General features: G+C 39.7%; 1 protein-coding gene across 1 annotated transcript in view; it reads right to left on the reverse strand.

The window, feature by feature from the left end:
- UPRT (uracil phosphoribosyltransferase homolog) overlaps window positions 1-10,446 on the reverse strand; it is a 31,680-nt gene extending 21,234 nt beyond the window's left edge. Inside the window, exon 1 of the mRNA XM_085324286.1 lies at window positions 10,208-10,446. Coding sequence (XP_085180412.1) covers window positions 10,208-10,446 — 239 coding nt within the window. The remainder of the gene's footprint in view (window positions 1-10,207) is intronic.
- Window positions 10,447-11,464: the final 1,018 nt, after the last annotated feature.

Raw genomic sequence — 11,464 nt, forward strand, 5'->3', positions numbered from 1 at the left:
CCCGCCCACGCCCCCTTCCTATTGGCTCCCGGCGGTGCCACTCATCGCCGCGGCCGCGGCGCGCGCGCAAAAGGCGGCGCCGGCGGCTGTAACGCGCGCGCGCGGTGGGGGCGGGGCGGCGCTTACAGGAAGGTGCCGCGCCACCTGCGCGCCGCGCCGCCTCCCCGCTCTTTGTCTCCCCTTTCCTCTCTCTCCTGCTCTCCCGTCGCTGCCGCCGTTGCCCGCCCGCCTCCGGGCTCGGTGGGGCCCCGCGTCGCGGCCCGCCGGGCTGCGCCGCCTGCCCACGGGCGGCGGGAGGGTCCGGCGGGTAGGCCGCGCCGCACCGCCGGAGCCGCGCCGCGCCGAGCCTGGCTTTGCCCGTGAGGCGTCCCAGCTGCTGGCTCTTAGGTCCCGGGGTGTCTGTTGGAGCTTTGTGGTCTGGCTCGGAGTGTTGGGGGCGGGGGGGTCGGACCTCTCTGATGCTCAGCACCTGCAGGGATCACAGGACCAGGTGGAGAAGCTTYGGTGATTTAGTTTAAAGCAAGATACTGATTTTAAAACTCTTACTAGCTAAATTGCCCTATATGCTTGATTTCACATTTCACTCTTCAAATGTCACAAAAACAAGACCTCTCTTAGTATTTTGGTACTGGGGTCTCAGGTGGTACTGTGCAAATTCACCTCATTTCTTCTTATTTTCCCTGCAGTAAACAGGCCATTTACTATGTTTTCAGCCTAAACTACTCTTCAGGATTGCTTAGGATCTATAGGATTGTTCCTTAACTTGCTCACCAAAAAGGCTCTCACTGATTTGGAAGCAAAATCCAAATTATAACAGGCAAGCGTATGTGATTGACTGGTTCCTGTTGAAGCTTAAGTTGCAGTAATGCTAGCTGCTCTGTGAACAAAGGCTCTGCTTTTACCTCAGGTGTGCCAGGAGGGAGGCGTGAAAAGCTGGCCTGTTGGGAACATGCCAAGAAATTACCTGCTGGTTTTTAACTCTAAGTACGTATAAGCAAGCTCCTTGGGCCTCTGCTGCGTTGTAGATTTACACAGGTTTTGTCCTACACTAAGTGTCAGAGAATACTGCAGTGAATATATAGTGCAACTTTTTTGCCTATCCTATAGATATCATGTCCTTGTCAGGGATTATTGGAGCCAGCAGAAAAGTTATAATAAAATCTGAGCAAATCTGGTATGAAAATGATTGCTTTAATCATTTGTCCTATCAACAGTCAACACAGGTTGAGTAACCTTATTTTTAGTAGCATGAAAACCAGACGTGTTTGTGTTTCGTGTGCAAAGCTTCAGACAGGATATTTTTTATACGATGGATTTGTGAACTCTTGACAGAAAGGCTAACAATGGAAGCACTAGCAGAGCCTTCAACACAGAGGCATAAATACACGTCCTTCATTTGACTTGAAAATTTTGATTATGCAATAATTAAGGGATGTATATCAGTTATTTTGTAGGCAGGTATCTGTTAGGAGAATAGGATTTTTAAAAAAATATGAAAACMTTGGCACATTTTAATTAACTTGTCAATCTATTTAACTGAGAATTAAACCTACAGGAACTCTGCAGAGTTACAACAGCACTTACTTTAAAAAAACTGTAGCAGAGAGAACAGAAGATAAAACTGATGAGAAGGTGGAATTATTACAACTATCTGCCTCAGCAAATRTTAATTCATTTATATTTTCTTTTGCCTAATATATCTGTGTTCCTGTACCCTTATATGCATTTCTGTGAACATCAGCAAAGTTCAATACAAAAATGTGACCTAATCTTAAATTACAGACTAAACTTTCAGAGAAAGTTGGGATGGGAAATGGAGTACAACTCTCTCTTCATATTACCTGAAACTGAGTCTGGGACTCTGAATTTCTAAAATTAAAGATGAGCAGCATTGCAAAGAGATAACTGAAAGATTAACCAAGGCACGGTAGCTGGAAGCTATTGTAGAAATGGATTGTTTGAGGATCAGAGAAGAGGTATGATCTGGGGAAGTCTGAACCTGTAACTACGAATTTCTCCTGGATATGAATGCCCAGTTGTCACACTTATGTGAAGCATTTTCCACCAGCACCCCTAAATATGGCTTCAGACGCAATTCATCCTCTTTTTTCTTTGATRCCTATTTGGGAAATTGATGTCATTATCAATTCTATTTGACAGTGGAGAAGGGGCAGGGGGGAATTTATCYATGTAGAGTGGCAGCTGTTTGGGTGACCAAGCCAACAACAGGGCGATTGCTGCTGTGCTCTGATTTGACTCTGTTTAGCAGTTCAAGGTGAGGTGACTTGCTGCTGAGGTCTCAAGTGACAGGGTCTCTTAGCCTGATAAAGCACAGAGACCCCAGGGGAAGCGTGAGCCAGAGTAGGAAACATTTAGCCAAATGTTTTGGGATTGTTTTCATCTGTTTGTGCTTTATTACATAAGTAAGGGCTATCTGTGTTGGGAAACTGTTCAAGTGGTAAAGCAGAACCACTCATGGAGTGAGGATATGTGCACAAGCTGCTCGGGAGGACTGGAGGCTTTAACCAGAAAACATAGTTATGACTGCAAAGTCTCTAATGCCGGAAGAGGTGCCGGACACAGAGTGCTGAAACTCAGCTCAGTGCTATAAAGCTCAGAGGACGGCGGGTTCATTGCTTGTTTCGTGTCACAGCAGCGTGGCAGTCTTCCAGCAGGTGTATGCTAACTGCGTTTCTAACACCCCAAATACTTTGCTGTTAGCTTGTCCTTTTCACTATGCCTATTCTATCTCTAAATTAGGATGTATCAACTTAAGACGGGGTCAAAAGATGGTGTATTGTAACAGCTGGCACACTTGGATTCTCATGCGTGGTGGAGGCCTTGGGACTCTACGAGAATGCAAATGAACTGCAAAGCTTGTGGTGATTAAGGACCAAGCCTATTACTGAATTCGGTCATGTGCCTGCACCACTCCTGTCTGAGGAAGCACCTTCTAGAAGCACCAGCCTGGTGCCTAACGGTGTTCAAAGGGAAAAGGGGTGACTGCTCAGATACAGAGGTCCATGCTAGGAGGTGCAGTTAAGGATCAGGCTGTACGTTAGTAGAAAACAGATTATTCMGTTGGTAAGCTTGAATTAAACAGTGTAATGCATCTACAATTCAAACCAAACCCTGTTCATTTYACAGGAATATCAGCTGTTGTACATTAGGTAAAATATTCTTTAAAAAATGACTGTTTTATGGGATTAATAAGATGATACATTAAATTACATCTTCCTGACTTTCATACAGCCAGGTCAGTTGTTTTTTTTCTTTTTCTTTTTCTTTTTCTTTTTCTTTTTCTTTTTCTTTTTCTTTTTCTTTTTCTTTTTCTTTTTCTTTTTCTTTTTCTTTTTCTTTTTNTTTTATGGGATTAATAAGATGATACATTAAATTACATCTTCCTGACTTTCATACAGCCAGGTCAGTTGTTTTTTTTCTTTTTCTTTTTCTTTCTTTCTTTTTTTTTTTTGGCTCAAGGTTTGTTAACTGTCAAAACTCAAATTTCAGACTTGCATGAATTGTGCTGTATCCTAGTTACTGTTCTCTGAACACTTATTTTTAACCAAGTAATGAAACTTCTAAAATGCAAACTGTTAATTAGRCAACACTGCATGGCCAGTAATTCATGTCAATATATCAGAATTTAACTGCTTCATATTTAGTGTTAAAACTTCTAGTTCACTGAGGACAAGAAAATATATTGAACAGAAGGCAGGCAAGATAACACACAGATGGGAAGAGGTGAGAAGAGAAGAGAAGACAATCCATTCATGCTGTAGGCAAAAAAACAACAGCAAAATGCTTCTGAATGTTTTTTCCAATACTGCCCTTAATATCTGAAGGTTCATTTCTTAGTATAGAAGGACTAAGTGGATAGCATGGATTGAATGTCTGTATTTTCTTCTTGGTGATTTTCATACTGATGCAGCTYTTTTATTGTTTCCCTCCTGAGTTCATTTTATCCATTTAGTACCAACTGGCTTGGGTGTAACTATGCCTATACCGATGTCAAACCTCGTATTAAAATGACAGGAAGGGATTTGAGGGAGCATGAATTATACAGAAAATAGAAGTATTTTATATTCACATGCCCCGTGCTAAAGCTAAAGAATTGGGGAGAAAATAGCACTTTCTCAAAAAAAATATTAACTGTGTACTGATTGCAGCTGTTCACACTGAATAATTAATTTGATTAAAGATTCAGATTAGTTTGAAGACAAATATGATCCTATTGTGGTATTTGTTGGACACATTTTATATTTCCAGTTGTTCAGGTAGCAGTTTACAAAGACTGTAACAAGCCATGTACTATTTTCAAAAGTTATCTTGTTCTTAATTTCCATGCCGAGTTAGTAAAAGCACATTCTGGTTTACTTGATCTTTTGTTGGCTTAACTTCATTTTTGTTGCCCAAATAAGAGCACGCCTACTTTGTGCATGTGAGTCTTCCTGAATATTTATTTGAAAAACACTGTAACAAAATGCTTACAGAAAGCACCAAAACAATAAAAAAAATCCCTCAAGCCATGAACACTGTTGATATGAATAACTAGTTTTATATGCACAAATATTTAGCCATACTTATATTTAATATTTTCTTTCTTCTAGAAGAAGCCATTTCACCTGATTAAACATCATGCATTTGCAGAATAATTTAATTTGGAAATGTTCTCTGCCAGCCATCTATTCCAAATCACTCCTCCAAACAGGGCTACCTTCAAAGTCAAATCCAGGTCTCATCCAGTCATGTTTTTAAGATCTTCAGGAGTGGAGATTTCATATGTTCACTTGAGAACTTAACTACYCCTACAGTGATTTTATTTCCCAAACATCCTGTTGGAATTTCCCTTGTTCAACTTCCCAATGTGCAACTGTCGCATCTCATCTTTTGTGTACCTACAGGAAGAATCTGGCGCCTTTTCTCTAAAAGCGTACTTAAGCTAGTTGAAGATAGCACTTGTATCGTCACTCCTCCTTCTCTAGGCCAACAGAAATGTATCACAGTGCATGCCTATGCCTACTTGAAAATATTGCAGAAAAAGATTTGCTGCAAAAAGGTATGCAATCTCCACAAATGTTACACTAACTTYCATCTGTTGGATAGTTATTGTGCGAGGAGGTTTGCCCTTGGTGAGTTTAGGTCACATTTCCTATGGCCCAAACAGTTCCTGTAATTTATCCTGAATGAATAAAAAACTAAGATAACTTCTTTTTTAAAGCCATTGTGTATTTGTAACGGGGCGGGGCGGGGAGGGGAACGCCACTATTTGAAGTTATCTCAGATGCGAGTAGGTCCCACTGGACRATTCTGATAGACAGTTTCCACTAGCGCATCAGCTAGATGCCTCTCCTCTAAAATGCCAAAACCTCTGAATCCCTTGAACCAAACATACCTTTACCCATGTGAAAACCTTTAACATGAACGCTAAGAACATGAGTTTGAAAGCTTAATGTCCTTGCTATTTTTCAGAAGCCCCAGTGGTTGGAGCATCCCCGTACTGTTCAAACCAGTGTTGCTGACTGTTGGATAAATGCATGAATTAATTCTCTCCTAGATCTTTATTAGCAGCTTTCATAAAGCATTCCATACTCAACACAGCCCGATTAAATTCCCTGCGACAATTACAAGAATTTGCCTTCTGGTGAGACTAATTCATGCAAGAGGTTTAATGAGTGTTTTTTCCCTCCCTGTAGATCTGTGCTTAAAAATCCTCTCTCATGCTGATATAAAAACACAGTTGCAGATTATATCTTTAAAGATACATTTATGTTAGTGTGTGTTGCAGGACTGTGTCTCTTGTCAAGCTGGTAATGAATTCACTGTTTACTGTTAAATGAATGATCTGATTATTTTTCATTGCATTGCCTTACATACATTTACAATTCCATTTTCAGGAAGGCTCTATTGGAAAATGTAGTGATATGAAAAAATTATTCTCATGTTCTGCTCTCTTTTAAGAGTAAATGTACTGTTATCTTACATTTTTTTCATTTAATGCTGTAGACTGGCCATCTGCTCTAGTCACTGCCTTCRTTACCAGCAAACAGGAGAATTTATTTTTAGGTTTATATAGTGTACAGTGTTCATACATTGATGCTGATCCTTAGTGTATGTTTAAATAATTAGCTCTTCCTTATTACTTATTAGGAAAAAAGTACTCGAGAACAACAGAAGGAAAGCATAAATAAACTATCCTTCTTATTTGAGGAAAAATCATGGTGTTACATTGTAAGCCTCTTTACTAACTGCCTAGTGAAGCTGTTAATGCTCGAGGCATTTAAAGCTCAAGAAATCCTCAGAAACATGAGTGAGTCATCAAATTATTCTTCATTGCCTCTTAAACAGCTGAAACAGTCATCAGCCACATAATATTAAGCAAATACTATGCTACTGATTTTGCATGTGATTGTATACACTATCAGTGAGACCTCATAACATTTCACTGAGATACAGAATTCTTTCTTTCATTACTAATTTTGGGTGGCTTTTTTTTTTCCTTGGTTGTCTTGAGATATTGTAATGGGGTGTCAATGTGTCTTCAAAAGACACATTTTCACCATAGTCTTAAAATCCAAATCTCTTAAAGTGTCTGAAGTAACAAAAATGGAATTACTCCAAATCGTTAGTCATTGRTAATTAAGATGCTTGTGGTTGTGGTTGTAATGTAAGAGGCTAAACAGACTTTTTATAGTGGTTGGCATTCTGGTCAGGATTTTAGAGAGTTTTGTAGCCATGTGATAGCTGTAAAATAACTGCCTTATGATACATTTAAATTATTTGTAGAAAGATGGCTAACAATATGTTCATACAGCATATAAGCTGTTTGCCCTTGCAAAACATGGGACAAGTCATGATGAAAATCTCTTTCTACCTGCATATTTTCTAGAATACTTATCTGTTGTCTGTCAATTGCTGTYTTAGGCTTTGATACACTTGTGAGTGTGTATGTGGGGGAAATATCATGTCCAACACATGAGGAATAAATCATACTTTTAATTTAAAAAGTAAAATAAAGTCACTGAACATTTTTATCTTAAAGTGTCCTAAGAAATTCTGGTAAAAGTCATTTATGCACTACACAATAAAAATATATACRAACTGTATAACAATACATAACTAGAAATCTCAAATGAATAGGAAAATAATCTAAATTCCAGCACAGCATGCTACATTCTTTTAAACATTTAGATCACAGGCAGTTTTTTAAAATAGAAGTCTTGCTTAATGTTAACAAGAACGTGCTTTTTAAGGAGGAAGTCTAAATGCCTTTTTTTGAGGGGGGGAATATAATCATACCATTTAAAGTACAGCTTATTTGTATTAGTTATTTAATTTGACTGAAAGTCATAATTTTCACTGCCCTTCAAATATATATACAGCTGCTCTGTTCTTAAAGGTTTAATAGGAGTTCATAATTTTAGAAATAAATATGATAGTTACTATTTCCAAACCAAGACTATTCCTTTCAGCATGTTTTCTAGCTGTCAAAACTAATTTTACATCCCTCTGATGAGAGGAGTTTTATCACTCCCCCATGCAATCTTTTCCTATTCTCCCATTTTTAATTCTCATTAATTTCCTTCCACTGATTCCCTTTTTGTTYGTATGCTTCACTGAAGCACTACTCTCCTTGTGTTTATACCCTTCCTATTCTGTTTATTGTAAATTAAAATGGAGTATTGCCACTTTTCTTTATCCTCTAACCTGGCTTCTGATTAGATTTTGATTTCTACAACTCTGGGGGCACTTTCATTTAGTCTGATGTCTGCCATAACTGAAATTGTCAATGTTGCCATGTGAAATATAGGTTTCAGTCTCCCTTTGGCATACTTATTMTTTGGCACACAGTGTTGATTCTATCCGTTTTGTAGGAACATTTAATAATTATAAATCTTAGTTCTATAAATAGTTTTTATTAAATTATTCTCTGCGTTTTACAGCTGGAAGAAATAAGTACTTGTCACTGTAAGTRAAGTTCATTACAATGTTATAATCGTGTTAAACACCTTTGAAGAGAAAGAATTTCAAACCTTTAATCAACTCTAAATAATAAAACCAGTTTCGTATCTTTTTAATGCCATTTGTTAACAATTCCCTGTACGTAACTGATAGAATGTGACTGTCTCGAGTGGGTTTTTTTATAATACACAAGCTTAACCCTTGTATTTATGCATATTCACAATCTTGGTATTTTTTATGTAAAGCTCAGGATTTCACTACTATGCATATTCCACTTCAAGTAGTTCTCTGCCATAGTACAAATCTCCTGTGAGCATAGCCTTGATGAATTTTTACAGATAGTTTTATTCCACTTACATTGCTAAGACATTTCATATATCTGTGTGCCAAGCTGTCAAAACTGTGAGGATCTAAATGAGGCCAGAGCTGCCACCCTTAGGAAACAGAGAACACAGAGATTTGAGGACGTAATGCTAGAGAGCTTTAATATCCTGCTGCAATGTAGCTTAGGTTTCTTTTTATTGAAGGTCTGGAATACTTTAAAAATGACCACTAGTCAGAGGTAATTGGAAATCTCGAGCTTTCTCCAGGGTGRAACTGTAAGCCAAGAGCAAAAATGTGTCAGTTTGTTTAAGACTGCAGAACTGAAGGACTGTCAGGCATATGGAAAAGGTGCAGCCTTTGTCTGAAAGAATAAATTCTACACATTAATAGTGCAATAATTCATTATATGTAAGTACTAAAACAGGCTGGTTGTAAATAAAGAGTTACACCCTGTGTGGCTACACTAATTCTCAGCTGTTACAAGCTCGCTACGATCCCTCAGTGTGCAGTGCCATCGCTGCTGTCTTGCTGAATCCTGATGAGCTCCTATTTAATTTAATCACAGAGAGACATCTCTTCCACATCAACACCTATTACCAGCTCCAGAAGTGATTGGTTTGTGAAGCTTTGTAGATATATGCCTGTACTTTCTTCTGTAAGAGCTGTAAATCACACAAAGCCTGGGAAATACAGCAGTGACCTGGACTCGAGGACCATCATGCCTATACTAGGGGACTGTTTTAATGTTTACCAGATACCTTGAAATCATCCCATGCAGAAGATAAATAGAAGGTAGAAATGAMGGAAGAAACTAGATATGGTAGTCCATATATTAACAACACAGTTACTATATTTAGAGGCAGGCATGAAGCAATACATTAAAAACATGCTTATATCTAGCTGTCTTTTAGATCAGCTCTGAGATTTTCTCTGTTTCYTCCCGCTATCCAGCTGACAGATGGTGTCATAGCTTTGTGGCTGAGATCCATAAGCAAAACTCTTGTCCTGGGTTTAGCTTTCATTGAAGGGGATCTTGAGTTGGGCTGCGTGTATCCAAGCTGGCCCCAGCATCTTATTCAGACCTTTTTCTCCCAAAAATTTCCTGTGATTCTTAGGATTCATAGCTGACTTTAACACCACTCYTGAAGAGTTTAGACTACCTTGGGTGGAATGAGTTGGAGCTGTCTTCTGTCCATGCTATAAATGGGATTTGTTTTAATAGTTCTTCCAGTACTTACCTAGAAAGCCTATCATTACCTATCAGCAATACTTCCTCCGCTTGGATACATTCGTCTTCATACAGTGAAACTTCTGCTTCATTTAGACATGCAGGTTGCCAGCTCTGCTTTTTACAAGGCTATAAATAAGCATGTGGCTTGTTACTATTCCTTAATCAGGATTAAACACAGTCATAATCAAGCAAATTCAGGATGAGAATGAGCTTATAAGGGATGRTATTTTTAGCTTTATATAAAACATCTTTTTTTTCCTCAGTTTTATTGCATTTTTTTCTTTTTTTCTGCCCTACATTTTGTAATTCACATCCATCTGACATGTCATTTTTGGTCCATTCTGGCTACACTTTCCTCCCATTCATCTATTTTGAAATAAATGGAATAAATTAATTGCAGCTTATTGCCTCTGAAATGCCTCATTTTTATGAGGTCTGTAATATGCATCTCCACAGCAGAGTTCTTCTCTTTCTGCACTATACCCTGATGTGTGGTTCCTACAGAAAAAAAAAATCTAAATAACATTTATAATATCCTTTATTAGCCAGATGATGCTTTCAAAGTGTTGTGAAAACATTAACAAATTAGCCTTCATATCAATACCCAATATGTCAGGGGTACCTTCAAATTTTTTTCTTCACTCWGTTGTCGGGGAAGCTGAAACCTCACAGATACGTCGGCACGCCGACCTTGTTCTCCAGAGGTGCCTTGCCGCCTGCGTGTGGCGTCGTGTGGCGTTGCGTGGCGTCGTGTGGTGTCGTGTGGCGTCGTGTGGTGTCGCGTGGCGTCGCGTGGCGTCGCGTGGCGTCATGTGGTATTGCGTGGCGTCGTGTGGCGTCGTGTGGCGTTGCGTGGCGTCGTGTGGTGTCGTGTGGCGTTGCGTGGCGTTGCGTGGCGTCGTGTGGCGTCGTGTGGTGTTGTGTGGCATCGTGTGGTGTTGTGTGGCGTTGCGTGGTGTCGTGTGGTGTCGCGTGGCGTCGTGTGGTGTCGCGTGGTGTCACGTTGCGTGGCGTTGCCGTGGGAGACGGAGGCGCCGTCCTCCCACCCGCCGCGCGGCCTCGCGGGGCCCTGGCGCGCGCGCCAACRGTCGTCGCGGATACCTACAGCACGACGGAGGAGAGGTGCAAGGGTCAGAACCGGAAAAAGAGGGAAACCGGTAGAGGAAGGAAGTAAACCCAGCAGTACGGCAGCGTTACTGAAGGACAGCGGGCAAGGGCAAAATCTGCAGGGAAAACGCTTTCAAATACATTAAGAACTCTAATCACCTTGAAAGTAAAGTAAAATCATACACATCAGTATATAAGATAGAAATTATAAGGCTGCTTGCTCAATTTATAACAACAGAATATTAAAATTACTAATTATACAAATTTCTATCAAAAAGCAACATAGACGATACATATTTTTTTTTATATATATATAAAATAGTTTTTGGTGCAGACCATTTCCTCATGTCCTCTCTGTTTTGATTTTAAACACCCTAGATGAGGGGATGCTCACTATCTCCTGTCACATTCGGTTATGTCTTACATTCCCAACAGAATAATCATTTGCCAGATATTCATCTTTAACTCTCCTGTATTTAACTTTATCCCATTACTTCTAGCACTTCTTCCTCGTACCATCCAAAATAATTCCTCCTACTCCCTATATGTTTACAGCATGGGGTACAGTGACCCCTTAGTTATCTGTATACCAAGCTGTTAGTATGGAGCATTTTTAATCGCCTCTTGAAAATTAATCCCCTCCACCAGTCTTCCAGCAGGTTTTTCAGACGAATGGCATAGCGCTGTTTGCAGTATTCGCTCAGAACACTGAGATTTCCGACTTACATTTCATGAGAGGAACACGTGTATTTCTTATGCAATTAGTCTTTGCTCCATAAACTTTTAACTGTGTTGGGCAAAAAATCGGTACTAAAAGAGGAAGATAAAAGCCCCGCCCCC

Source organism: Rhea americana, unplaced genomic scaffold, assembly GCF_003343005.1.
Source record: "Rhea americana isolate MKP2758 unplaced genomic scaffold, rheAme1 scaffold_90, whole genome shotgun sequence".
Taxonomy (NCBI): Eukaryota; Metazoa; Chordata; class Aves; order Rheiformes; family Rheidae; genus Rhea; species Rhea americana.